Here is a 14,599-nt window from a genome sequence, read left to right on the forward strand (position 1 = left end):
AGAAGTGTGTAGCCATTCAAAAAAAAAAAAAAATCAATTTTCCCATTCTAGGGTCTTAAAATCATAGTTAAAAGAATTCATCAATAAGCAGGAACCATGTCTTATTTCTCCTCTACCACTTTCAAATAATGTAGTAGTGTTCTGATCACACAGTTAAATACTCACTCATTACCTTCACATGGAAAAGCACCTAAGTAAAAAGTCAAAACATCTATTTTCTTTGTTCCTTTGGAAGCCTTTTGGAGAGGGAGGGGCTAGTTCCTGTCATCAATGGTGTACTATGACTTTCATAAAAACTGTAACACAGTACACTGGTTTTGAGGCTTAAGAGCTAAAACTATTAACCAGGTGATTGACCCCGACCAAATCACTTAACTTCTCCAGGACAGTCTAACCCCTGCAGTAGACAGGGGTCATTAGTAAACAGAATGACCTTCCAAGGCTCCTCTGGGCTTTAAAATTATGTAACATTACGGGGGCGCCTGGGTGGCTCAGTCGGTTAAGTGTCTGACTTCGGCTCAGAGCATGATCTCATGGTTCATGAGTTCAAGCCCTGCATCAGGCTCTGACAGCTCAGAGCCTGGAGCCCGCTTCAGATTCTGTGTCTCCAACTCTCTCTGCCCCTCCCCTGCTCATGCACTCTCTCTCTCTCAAAATTAAAAGTTAAAAAAAAAAAAAAAAAGTGACATTATGATCAACTTCACCTACTGCCTATCTTCTACTCCATGGTAAAATGGCAGATAATTCAATCCTAAATTCTCACAGCCTTATTAACATTTTGCATAAAGTTATTGTAAACATTTTAGAAGTGTTTTTTCAGATCTTTTGATGCATAGGCTGTTCACTCTGACTTTAACAATCCCAGTGTCTTGAAAACAGGAAGGAGAGCATAAACAATAAATTATCTTTTCACAGAAATGAAGTATCCTTCTGATTTGTAACTTTATACAAATTATGTCCTTCCACTGTCCATCTACTAAAGAAAAGATGCACACACACCTAAAAAATTATTTGAAAGAGAACATTTCTGTTCACGGCCAAACATGAAGGATGCACGCTACTTAATTTAACATCTTTATTAAAATAGAAGTGCTCCCTATCTGAAGAGTTTAGAAAAGTTTTTAAAGTCTAGATAAGTAAGATGGTAGGAAATAAAAGGAAAATGCATATTTGGAGAGAAATTAAAATAAATGTTTTTAGCACCATTTACAGATCTAAAATTCTTGAAAATATTTGTACTATGAGAATATAAGTATGCAGAATTATACACACAAAATATATAAAAAGAAATATATCAAATGTTAACAGAGGTTATTTCTAGGTGGTAAGATTGAGTAATTTTTATTTGCTTTACACTTTTCCATCCTTTTTCAATTCTCTACATTAAGCACTTATTTTATAATCAGATGGGACTTTTAAACATGTACACATATTAGTTTCATTTGTTCATAAAATCTTTTATTTGTAACGTGCTGGAGGAAAACTGAAAAGATTCAGAAAAACACATCTGAGGATTTCACTGTTATTGAAGTTTTTGGCAGTGGGAAAAGTACTCAGCAAACAAGACCAAGTGATTCATCTTCCCTGATAAGTTATAAAGGTAATTTTTTTAATAGAGAAAACAACTAAACAGGAAACAAAGATACCCTATACCTTTAAAAGTATGGTAGTCACTCCAATTCATGTCAGATTATCCAAGTACTAAAGTAAATATATATATATATATATATATACACACATATATATATAAACGGATATATGTATGTACATGGATATATATGGAAGCACAGAGCTACAAAATAAAAGCTGTAAAAATGCAGGCCCATAAGAAACCTAACAAATTGTATTGCAAGCTAAGTATTTTAAAGTCCTCTCATGTTAATTCTTTTTTAGTTAATATCTATTTGTAAAAATGGTAACTGAATTTAATCACACCCTTAAAAAGCTAAAATACACATTAACTACACTAGTTCATTTAAACCTGAATTTTAAAAACAGTACAAAATGTTCACGATTACTCTAGTTATAAGAACATTCCAAATGCCAGTGAAAAGCAGCCAGGCAAACTATGTCATATCAATGACAAGTCTTCAAAAACATCTATGTGAATGTTTTTCCCATAAAAATTTAAGACACTGGTTTTAGATTATTTTCATAAAGTGAAGTATGTGGACAATCATGAAGTTGAACATATTTTCACAAATTATGAAGTCCAATCTTGTTTAAGCAATGAATTTATTATGAAGAACAAAAATCACACTTAAGAGTTTATTATAAAGATATAAAGAGTCTCTAGGACACAGGAAATGAAGTATAGCTGGCCTCAAAAGAAGAGGCTGCATTCAAGAGAAACTGGTTCCTGGGACCTCAAGATCTCTGGCCTGCTTTTCTCTCCCTCTTCTCTCTCAACGGAGTTGCTTCTGCTTAAACCTGGCACAAATCAGCCTGCTTTAAAGACCTAAAGCCTATCATCTAAACTAAGTGTGTTTAAAGGGGCGGCATCAAAATTTTGACTAATCGGTCATCAGCATATGTATTGGTTGGCCCTGGGTTAGGTGCTCACCATGAAACAATCAACACTGGGGCAAAAGGGATCCTAAAAATCTATCTGCTGCTTAGAGCCACCTGGCTCTTTAACAGAATCTATAAACAGGAGCCATTCTCAGAGAAGTAAATACCCCCAAACAAACTTATCATACTTCTTACAAGAGACCATCAATTGATGCCAATAGCAAGAGCTCAAAGAAACGACACATTTATATACAGTTATGATTTACAAATTAGATTTAGATATATAAATAAGATCTACTTTGAGATAATAATGGTTTTCTATTTGTCTTTATATACCTTGATTTGTGATCTGTTACTCGAAGGTTGCAAACATTAGACTTGTTTTCTGTTTACCTTTCTATAACTTGTCTTATTATTAAAAAAAATTAAGACCTCAGACTGTTAACACTTAAAATATTAATTAAAAATTAAACAAAATAATACAGGAAGGACAAATGAAAACCTTCTGATCTCATCTTCCGAAGCTATCTAGTAACAAAACAATTTTAAGTTTTTCTCTCTTATTAAAAAAAGAGTTCACTGTATAAAAAAAGAGTTCACTGTAGAAGTCCTGGAAAACAGAAAAGTAAAAATACAAAAGACACTCACATCCTGAAGTAGAGCCAATGACTTGTTAACATTTTCTTTCCAATCTTTTTTCTTGCACATATTAACATAAACAGGCTCATATTTATGCAACTTTTTAATGCGGAAGTAAGGCTGTTACCACCAATCAACATCACTAAAACTGGGAAAACCAGACACTGTCTATCCCTGATGTGACACAATTCCATCCATGAATTATTTTTACCACCAAATACTGACCTAAATCTAATCAAGCCCTCAAATCTAAATCCAAATTTACAGGAAAGACATCCCACACATACCTAGACTATTTGACAATTCAACCACCTGATCTTCTCAACAAGAGTATGATTTAAAAAAAAAAAAAAAAAAGTGGGGGAAGCAGTGTTTAAAATTAAGACTCGGATACACGACAAACAAATGCAATGCGTAAGCTGAACAAACCAGCTAAAAAACAGACATACAGGGGAGACCGGGTGGCTCAGACACTTAAGCATCAGCTGAGGTCATGATCTCACCATTCCTGAGTTTGAGCCTACCTCAGACTATACATTGACAGTGCAGAGCCTACTTAGGATTCTCTCTCTCTCCCTCTTTCTGTCTGTATCCTGCTTGCTTTCTCTCTCTCAAAATAAATAAACTTTAAAAACTAAAAAATAGAAGTACATACAACTGGGGAAATCTTCAACAGGTTAAATATTAGATGATGTTAAATAATTATTTTTGGTTTTAAGATAATGACATCACAACTATGTAAAGAAAATGTCTCTGTTTATTAGAAAAGCAAACTCAAGTATTTAGGTTTGAAATGTCGTTATCCAGAATCTATACAGCAGCTGGGGCGCCTGGGTGGCTCAGTAGGTTAAGCGTCCAACTTCGGCTCAGGTAATGATCTCACAGTTCGTGAGTTCGAGCCCCACCTAGGGCTCTGTGCTGACACCTCAGAGCCTGGAGCCTGCTTTGGATCCTATGTCTCCCTCTCTCTGTCCCTCTGCCACTCACGATTTGTCTCTCTCCCTCACTCTCGAAAATAAACATTAAAAAAAAAAAAATACAACAGCAAACAAAAACTAAACAAATATAAAATGCTAATAATCATTAAACTTAAGTATATGAAATTTAAGTATATAAAAGTTCATTATGCTTTTATGAATGTTTGAAAGCTTTCATAAGAAGTTTTAAACTTTTTATCTAGTAATCTGTGTCCCATTTCAGTTATAATAAACAAGGATTTGCATACAATAGCTCCCTTCTTACATTTAATTTTCTTCTAAAACAACTTTTTAAGGTCGAGGATCCATCCTGTATTAACCACTTTCTCCTCTGAAAGGCAGATAAGACTTCAATGAATCTATCAAGGTTAAGATACAAAAGCACAAGAAAAAGATCAGGAAGTGCCTCTAAAAAAATAAAAGGGTGCTTGCTAACTCTCTTCACAGAACATCTCTGCAGGGTAAAGGAAGGACTTACTTAAAGGAAATTAAAAGGTAACTAATACAGGGGCACCTGGGTGGCTCAGTCCATTATGCATGTGACTAGATTTCAGCTCAGGTCATGATCTGAATGTAGTGAGATCAAGCCCCACAGGTTCCACACTGGGCCTCTGTACTGGATGTGGAGCCTGCTTGAAGATTCTCTCTCTCTCTCTCTCTCTCTCTCTCTCTCCCTTTACCCCTCCCCTGCTCGCTTTCAGTCTAAAATATAAAATTAATAAAAGGTAACTAATGCAGTAAACCAATAAGAAAATTACCAATACTGACAATCAGAAAATATTAAACTCTGAAGTATAAATCAAGTTTTCCCAATTCCTTACACTATAAAACCCTGGATTGTGGGTAACTTGGTCTGCAAGTGTTCCGCAAGACAAGCAAGCATTTTCAATAAATTTTAACTTGATAAATGAGTGATATATTGCAATACGAGTAGTACATGATGCCAAACATCACATGATCACAACTGAGCCAATGGTTAAATTCGCTTTGATATACAAGAGCTTTGAATTACAGCAGGTTTCCGGAACAAATTATGCTCACAAACCAATGTTTTACTGTATATTATTTTGTCTACGTTACTGAAAAATCGTGTTTTCTTTTTGTTCTCAGATGTCACACATATTCAAAATCCTTAGGGCCAGAACACCCAGGAAATCACCTAATCCTGCCTCTCACTCCACAAATGAAAAAGGTGAAGCACAAAAAAGAAAAAAAAGAAATCTATGGTTAGTCAGCTTTTAACAAAATGCCCTATTATCCCTTTCCCGAAACTAAAAAATTTTAAAACCACAACTACCTGCAAAGGCAGATGAAAAACCTTACAGAAAAAAGATCCAAGACGAAAAACATGGGAATTATAGGAGAAACCACTGGAGTCCTATCAATTTTTATTGGGCAATCACCCATGCCAGATCCTGTTACCATGGATGTAAAAATAAAAGAAATGAATATATCCTCAAGTAGTTAACCTAAAGTTTGGGAGAGAAAAAATACGTAAATATAAATACTATGTTATGTGGTATGTAAGTGCTGATTATCACAGATAAGCACAAGCTTCAATAGTGGCCTGAAGAAAGCAGTGACCAACTTGGACTGCAAGAATCCAAGGCTTCACAAAAGGAAGAGATTCTTGGAGACTCCTTGACAGATATGAGGGAGAATAATATTCTGGACAGAGCATGTGCAAAGTCTTGCAACAGCTTAAAGTGTTTGGGAAAATGGTTTCATATAACCTAAAGCTATGTGTAAAAGAGAAATGGGGTGGCAGGCAGTGGATTCTGGACTTTTTCATCTACATAATGGGAAAATATGCCAGGTTCTTTATTAACCAAGGGAGCAAGAATATGAGGTTTGCATTTTACAAAGGGTAGTTCTAGCAGCAGTGTGGCTAGAGAGACACTAGAGAAAAGCAGGCCTGTTTACAGACTAGTAGAGAAAAGACAAGAGATAATCACCTGAAATAAACAATTCCCCAAAGCCCAGACTTCTCCCTGAAAAACACATCCATATAACCAAAACCTACTAGTTACCTTTTCATTAATATCTTGAAGGGTCCTAAACACATCTAACATACCTAATGAGATGAGGATCCTCATCCTACCACTCTCCCACAACCCCAAGTAAAATGCATGTGGTCCTCATTCAAATATCCAGTGTTTCTTTTTGTAAAACTTTTTTTAAATATTTATTTTTGAGAGACAGAGACAGATCGTGAGCAGGGGAGGGGCAGAGGGAGAGAGAGGGAGACACAGAATCTGAAGCAGGCTCCAGGCTCTGACCTGTTGGCACAGAGCCCAACGTGGGGTTCGAACTCATGGACTGTGAGATCATGACCTGAGCCAAAGTCGGACCCTTAACCGACTGAGCCACCCAGGCGCCCCTCCAGTGTTTCCTTTTTTAGCTCAGCACACAGCACCACCATTCCTCCAGTTACATAAGCGAGGAATCTCAGAGACGGCCAAGATACCTGTACTCTCAGTGAGCGTATCTAATAGACCACCAAGTTTCACTGGCTTGATCCTCCTGAACTTTTCACCATCTCTAATACCAGTCCCTCAAATCAAGTAGTCACCTCTTGCCTGGACTGAGGAAACTAATTCATCTCTATCTCCCTTCTAATACTACTTTATGTTACCAGAATTATGTTTTTTTTAAGTTTATTTATTTATTTATTTAGAGAGAAGCAGAGACCGTGTGAATGGGGGAGGAAAAGAGAGAGAAGACAGAGAATCCCAGCAGGCTCAGCACTGTCAGCATGGAACCCATGAAACTGTGAGATCATGACCTGAGCCTAAACCAAGAGGTGGACATTTAACCAACTGAGCCACCCAGGTGCCCCCAGAATTATGGCTTTTTTTAAATACAAATGTGATTATCACTCCATTCCCTCTATTTCTACCATTCCACCCACTTAAATCTCTCAGTGGGCTAGGATGAAAACAAAACTCTTTAGTCAACCTACAAACCAGCACCACACTCACCTTGGCTGTCTCCACTACTGTTACACTGACTCAGGCTTGTAAATAACATGAGATATTACTTTAACAGGTTAAGTAACAGTAAACGCTTCATGTTCCCTCCTGCCACAGGATCTTTGTAAACACATGCTGCTTCTACTGTATTTTTCTTTCTTTTTCACCTAGGTTAATAGCATCTACTCATATTAGAAAATCTTAATCCAATTGTGTCTTCCCTGACCAGGAAGATATTTTACTTTTTTTTTAATTTTTTTTTAATGTTTATTCACTTTTGAGAGAGAGACAGCGCGCAAGCAGGGGAGAGGCAGAGAGAGATGGAGACACAGAATCCAAAGCAGGCTCCAAGCTCTGAGATGTCAGCATAGAGCCCAATGCAGGGCTCGAACCCATGAATTGAGAGATCATGACCTGAGCCGAAGGCAGACGCTTAACTGGCTGAGCCACCCACGTGCCCCTATTTTTTACATTTTTATAGCACTACACTCCTCTTCATAGTTACATTTCCTTCTTCTAATTAGGCAATTAGTGTCTATCTCTCCCATTAGAACTGCCTCATGAAAACAAAGATTGTATTTTACTCAAACTGTAATTCTAACACTTATTCAACACTTACTACATAGAGCAGAAAGTCAAATCTTTATTGTATAAACAAATTAAAATAAGTGAATTTAAAAGTAAAGCTTCATTAAAGGGTACAGATTCAAGAATTATCTCTGGGATGTAGAAATACAGATTTTAATTAGTAGACATACAGAGTATTTCTGTATGAGTAATCACGATGCCACCAAAATATTAAAAAGAAGGAAAGACGCACAGGCTTGGGTTGTAAAAAACAAAAAAAAACAAAAAAAAAAACACCTGTTTGGGATATGTTGAGTTTGAAGTGTCTGAGTTACAACTCAAATCCAGATAGTCACCAAGTAATTCTAAAACTGACAGCAAAGTCCCAATTAAAATACAAATTTGAGGGACACCTGGGTGGCTCAGTCGGTTAAGCACCCAACTTCAGGTCAGGTCATGATCTCAGTGTTCATGAGTTCAAGCCCCCTGTCCGGCTTCTGTGCTGACAGCTCAGAGCCTAGAGCCTGGTTTGGATTCTCTGCCTCCTTCTCTCTCTCTGCCATTTTCCTGGCTTGTGCGCTCTCTCTCTCAAAATTAAACAAATAAACATTAAAAAAAAAAATACAAATTTGAGTGTGTACCAACATGTGCAAAGAGAGCAAGGAAAAGAAAGAGAAGCCATCAAAACAATGAGACTGAACAAGGAAAGTTTACAGAGATAAAACAAAAAACAAATCAGAACCTCAGAAACATTAGCATTTAAAAAGCCCACAAATGAGACAATAAAGGGAGCAAATTAGAAAATTAGAAGTATATGGAAGTGAAAACAATTGTTTAAAAAGTGGAACTGCCAATAATGTCAAGTGACAAAGAGAGATAAAAATTGGAAATGATCAATGTGGTTGGCAATCAATAAGCAGTGAGGAGAGAATAGTACTACAGTGAACAGGAGGTGAGATACAGGACAGATAGTGAATGAACATGGACTATTTTTCCAAGAAGTTTGACTGCAAAGGAAATGAGGGACAGGGAGGGACATGTACCAGAAGGAGTTGGGAGTCAAAGAAGTATTTTGTTTGCTTCTTTTTAAAATGAAAAAACTAAGTGTATTTATATGTTTAAAAGAAGAACCCAGTGGTTGAAAACATGAGAGGGAAAATATCTGAGGGAACATGGTCTAAGCATGAGTCATGAGGGATTTTACCTTAATCAACAAAAACAGCAGAGCAAACAAGCTTGGATATGAGGAGGGTTTTTCTTTCTCAGGCAAGAAAGTATGGATGTGTGCAGATGAGCAGGTGTTACAAGAGAAGACAGCACAAAATGGAAGGGCTTAAATGCCATACTAAAAAAAAAAAAAAAAAAAAAAAAATCAGACTTTTATCCAGTGGGCAATCAAGAGCTACTTGAAAGCTTTTAAGGAATGGAGTAGTAAGATGTCATCCGTGGCCCAGGAAAGGGGGGAAATCACCTCAGGGATCTGATGCAGCCACTGTGAAATAGGAGCTGATGCAAAACACCTAAAAATGTGCCAAGTATCTGCCAAGAGCAAAAGGACTCTCTATCCTCATTTGTACTTCTTAGTAACGTGCTATTCAAAGATGCTCTGGCTGACACACCACAGGTTCCTGGGGTCCTCAGAAAGCTTAATTTTCTTTATTGGCATGATATTGTGACGGGCCACCTTCAACACAATGGTTTTGCTCTATTTTCCTTTCTCGGATTATTAGTAGGAAGAATATGTTCACAATTTATTTTAGCATTTTCTAAATTTCCTTCTTCCAACTTTTCTCCAAAACTACTAGTAACTAGGAAAAACAAAATGTATACTACAAAGGAAGAAATTTCATAATAATAAAAAATTTAAGGACAAAAAAAATAGCCTCTCATATGTTAACATCAAATTTCAAATCTGAATTCTGTGTCAAATTACTGTCAGGGTTTCAACATAATTTGAAAATACCTCTTTTTCATTAAGCCAATGCAACAGAAGAGCTACTGTAGAATTCGTTACACCATTATAAAAGCACTTTCATATATTGACAATCATATCAAACAAAAAAATTTTTTAATATTGACTTATTTTTGGGAGAATGCAAGCAGAGGAGGGGCAGAGAGAGGGGGACGGAGGATCGGAAGCGGGCTCGCGCTGACAGGCTAACAGCAATCAAGTCTGGATGTGGGGCTTGAACTCACGAACCTCGAGATCATGACCTGAGCCGAAGGCTGGACGCTCAACCGACTGAACCACCCAGGTGCCCCTAAAACAAAATTTTTAAGTAAGATACAAAGGTATTTAAAAAATGCATTAAACTGGTATCTGTTTCTCCATAATTGTGCAAAATGCTGATAATTCGTACCAAGATGATTGTTAGGCATGTGACAGAAAAATTCACCACCTATTCTCAGAATGATTAAATGAGTCACTTAAGAGAATCCATCCTAGTCACACGTAGAGTTCAAACTAATTCGAATAAACCTACTGAATGATAAAGAATTTTGCAAACTATCTTTAAATAGACTTAAACTAAAATTTACAGGTGATTTAGGGCAAGTCAGAATGAAATGACTTGATAGCCTTATCAAACTAAGCATACATTGTTGATTCTAAATGAGTCTCCTAGTGTTGAACTGTGCAACCGAATACATCAAAGCAAATGATTTACCTCTGACTAGAAGAATAAGATTAAGAAAGAAAGAATCAAATGACACCAAAGGTCACCTCCCAGTTCATCCTATCCCTCCTCCTTCCCAATCCTCTCCTTTATCCCACCCTAGAACAGAAGCACACAGCAAACTGACAGGGTACTTAAGTATAAGCCACATGTTCTCTCCCGTCAGGGGTTGAGTAAACAACCACTCCCTAGCCCAATCCTTCCCCCCAAAATGAAAATAAGCCTCTTCTAAGAAAGCTTCCTAACGGGCCGGGCTTCTTCATTCAAGTTTTGCCTCTTGTTACAGCACCTATCTGCCTTTTACGTCTCCCTCACTAGTCTCAGAGTTCTTCAAGGGCAAAGATAAAACCTAACACAGTTTACTGTTTAACCGTATACTTTTCCCATTAAACTACAAACTGTAAATCCTTTCCCCACCTTGTTTAGCACTCAAGGCCTAAACAGAAACTAGTAACTTGAATTAGTCTTAATCAAATATAGGGATGGCACAAAGCTTTCAGTAAGTGTTCGCTAAGTGGCCCAGCTGAATGTGTTTCTATAAACATTTCAGTGAAACACTTTTTTTAAAGTCAATTTTAAAAAGTGGTTATAGATGTCCAAACTTTTAAAAATGGTCCTCGTGAATTACTTTCATCCTAACACAAGAAGAACCTGTTCTCTAATCATAAGTAATAACTCTTCAATACCTGAAGTAAGTGAACTATATGAATATTACTGTGTAGGGTTTTAGGTGGTTTTTTTTGTTTTTAGCTTGTTCTCCACTATTATTAGTCTCTTACTATAGCAACATTACAACTTCTCTAGGGAGAAAGCTTCAAACTCTGTAGACATTTCCTGGCCTAAAATTGGCTTTTTAAAGATTCTAAGTCCCTGGGGCGCCTGGGTGGCTCAGTCGGTTAAGCGTCCGACTTCGGCTCAGGTCATGATCTCGTGGTCCGTGAGTTTGAGCCCCGCGTCGGGCTCTGTGCTGTCAGCTCAGAGCCTGGAGCCTGTTTCAGATTCTGTGTCTCCTTCTCTCTGACCCTCCCCCGTTCATGCTCTGTCTCTCTCTGTCTCAAAAATAAATAAACGTTAAGAAAAATTAAAAAAAAAAAATCAGTTTAAAAGATTCTAAGTCCCTAATGGTAATACATACATGCTCATCTAGTAAAAGAAATTTACTCTGTAAACTCAGCCTGTCAAAAAGTAAAAGCAAAAATTCTTTTAACTTCTCAAAAATATGTTATATACAATTATAGAGATTTACATTAAATTCCTCCAACCAAAGATAATGTCTACCTAAAATAAGTTAATTTCATGATTCCCCAAAGGTGGTTTTTTTTTCTTTCAGCTAAAGCTATGTGACAGCATGCCACACACATGAACTTGTTACAATAAGACGCACTTAGTGCCCCTCAAAATATTTAAGAGTGGTCTTGAAACCCTTACTAGAAAAGGAGCTCACTTACATTTCCACTCAAAGATATTTGGAAATGTACTACAAAGCTTACAAAATAAAGAAGTTACACAATATTACTCTCATAATACCAGAAGACAGTATTTTAAAATCCCTGAAACTATTCAAAACGTTTCCTATGGAAAACAATTGTTTTTCCTTTGGACTCAATCTTGTACAACAGCGAAGGATTTCATTTGTTTTAAGCACTGGAATAGCTGCACATTTCACAAAAATTTTCTCATGGTAACTGCTGAAATTGAAATACAAGATAAGGAATCATCCAAAAGGCGATTCGCAATACACTTAAACGAAGACAGCAAGGAATCTGCTTTTGGATCTCCACACACTTTCAGTATTCCTAAAAAGAAACTAGTTTAACTCTCTTCCCTAAAGTACCCAAATGGGCCTAGGGGCCCCTTAGATTGTTCCTCGGGAATCACCAAAATCGGACTAACAATTTATCACAGGCGTTGCTACAAAATATACAAGGACGCTCCAGAGCTGAGTAACACCTCATCAGCCCCCACATAAACCGCAACGTAAAGGCAAAAGTCACCAATACGGAAGATTCCGCAGCACATAAGCTAAGTTAAGGGGCTAAACAAGAGCAGACAAACACCAGGTCCGCCCCGCACGGAAGGTGAGCTGGAATGTCACACGGGAGGACCAGGAAGACGTCTACTATTAACCTACTACTATCAATTCCCGGGCTGACGCATAGCCTTCCTGCCCGCACGCGCTTGGGTCTCTGCCAACACAACCGGGTAAGTCATAACCAGAGAACTTCACGGGCTTCTCCGCCTCCCTAGCGCTCCAGGTACCTGACAGCGAGTTCTAAACAAGGTAAAAAGGGAGGCAGCAACTCCCTCTGCGAGGGCCGAGGGCCGGCTCCACCCAGGCCCTGCTCGAGGCCGAAGGGTGGTTCTCTCTCGGAACCGAGTCCAGGGCCGCCGCACCGCTGCCTCGCCTCTCGCCTCCCACCGCCGCTGACAGCCGGCGCCGGCGACCGACGCACTTGCGCCACCCCCAGAGCCCCCCTTCCCGCCGCAGACCAGAGCGCACGCTCTAAGGTCACCGCCCACCCACACCCTCCCAGACAACGCCCGACGGCCCTCGGGGGCCAAGGACAAGTGCCAGGCGCGGGCAGCGGCGCGGACAGCACCCGGGAGGCGCCCCCGCGGGACCGCAAGATGGCGGCGGCGGCGGCGGCGCCAGGGCCGGGCCCCTCCGCCTCGCCCCGGCCGGCGCGCGCACCGAGGCGCGAGCGGGCGAGGGAGGGAGCCGGCCGGGCGCGGAGCAGGCGGGCCGAGGGCAGAAGCGGGGCGCAGCCGGAGAATGGAAAGTGCCGGGCCGTGGGGGAGGGGACGCTCACTCGCGGCCAGCCGCCGACCTTCCCTCGACACCCCCCCACCCACCCTAAATCTCGCCGTCCGCCCGCCCCACCCCGGTCAGCTGCCCTCTCCCTGCCTACCTTTGAATTTGAGGTCTGTGGGCGGGTCGAGGACCAGGATCTGCTCGTGCTTCGCCATGGCCCCGGAGGCGGACGCCATCGGAGAGACAGCGCAGAGCGGGGGCGCGCCCGCGGCGGCGGTTTGCTAGCTGGGGGCGGGGGACGACGGCGGCGCCGGCTCGGCCGAGCTCTATGATGCGGCCAGCTCACCGCTCCCGAACCCCCGACGCCTGCCGCTCTGTGGCCGGGCCACTGGGCCGCCGGCTGGGTCAGCAGCTCCGGGTCTCACAACTGACTCAACCCCACACCAGCCGCCGCGGCCACGCGCACTGCGATCCTCGGCGCCCCACGTGACGGCCCCTGCGTGCCTACGTGCGCGCCCCGGCGGCCGGGAGCCCCTAGCTCTCGTCCCGCCCTCAAGTCCTGCCCAGCGCGGCGCCGGCTGGTGCGCCTGCGCAATCTGGGCCTCTCGGCCGCCGGGAGCTCGAGCTGTCAGGGGAACGGGTGTGGGCAGGAGGCGGAGCTAAGCTCCGTGGCACCGACGCGATGCGCAACGCAGGGCAGAAGGGCGCAATCTTTGGTCACGTTTAGCTCCGATTACGAAACTGGAGTAACTGCTATAGCAGCACATCACCATCTTCCAAGTGAGAATGCCTAGTGGAAGGAAAGAGTGGTCAGGTTCATTCACTACAACTCCCAGCATACCAGTGGGGCCTGGCCCTTGTGCGGCACTGCGCGATGCTTGCTGGGAATTGTAGTAGTGGCTGTTTGTGGGCGGGAAGGAGACTGAGGTCCGTTGGCGGCGAATGGGGTGGGGCTCGCTGACGCTCATTTTTGGCTCTCAGATTTCGTCTCGTCTGTGCTAAGAAGAAAAAAAAAATTTTTTTTTTTGAAAACTGACCCGAGATCTCCCGCTTAGAAATATAAAATATGCCCTGTGGAAAACAGGCCAGGATTTGTCAATCTGTTCTCTAAATCGACCCATCCCTCTGTTGGTAGGGCTACATTCTCTGTCGTATTCCAAGCCAACGTCTACTGCTTCCTGAATTCAATCCAGTGATGGAAAGCAAATGAGGAAACACCACGTTTAGGAAGCAAACGCGGCGTTGGAGAAATCTGACAAGGCACATTTACCAAGCTAGAAATAGAAGTCAAAATCTACAGCGTTCAGTTGCTGGCGTCTGTTCTTGGGTTTTATTAATGATGGACCGAAACCGAAACACTTGTTCACGTTCCCGTATTGGAAATGAATTCCATCTGCATCGTTATGATAGCGTGTAGTAAACTGAAGCAAATGAGGAAAATCTCGTGAGCAAAGGTGGTGACAAATCTTTCCCCGATTGCCAGGGTAATCAGGGACAGGAACATCA

General features: G+C 40.9%; 1 protein-coding gene across 2 annotated transcripts in view; it reads right to left on the minus strand.

Annotated features, from left to right (window-relative positions):
* Nucleotides 1–13,630, minus strand: part of VAPA (VAMP associated protein A) — a 44,801-nt gene extending 31,171 nt beyond the window's left edge. Inside the window, exon 1 of one of the 2 annotated variants that reach the window (XM_060613244.3) lies at nucleotides 13,251–13,630. In XM_060613244.3, coding sequence (XP_060469227.3) covers nucleotides 13,251–13,329 — 79 coding nt within the window. In that variant the 5' untranslated portion in view covers nucleotides 13,330–13,630. The remainder of the gene's footprint in view (nucleotides 1–13,250) is intronic. The other variant, XM_060613245.3, reaches the window with a different exon arrangement.
* Nucleotides 13,631–14,599: the final 969 nt, after the last annotated feature.

Source organism: Panthera onca, chromosome D3, assembly GCF_046562875.1.
Source record: "Panthera onca isolate mPanOnc1 chromosome D3, mPanOnc1 haplotype 2, whole genome shotgun sequence".
In the NCBI taxonomy this organism is placed as follows: domain Eukaryota; kingdom Metazoa; phylum Chordata; class Mammalia; order Carnivora; family Felidae; genus Panthera; species Panthera onca.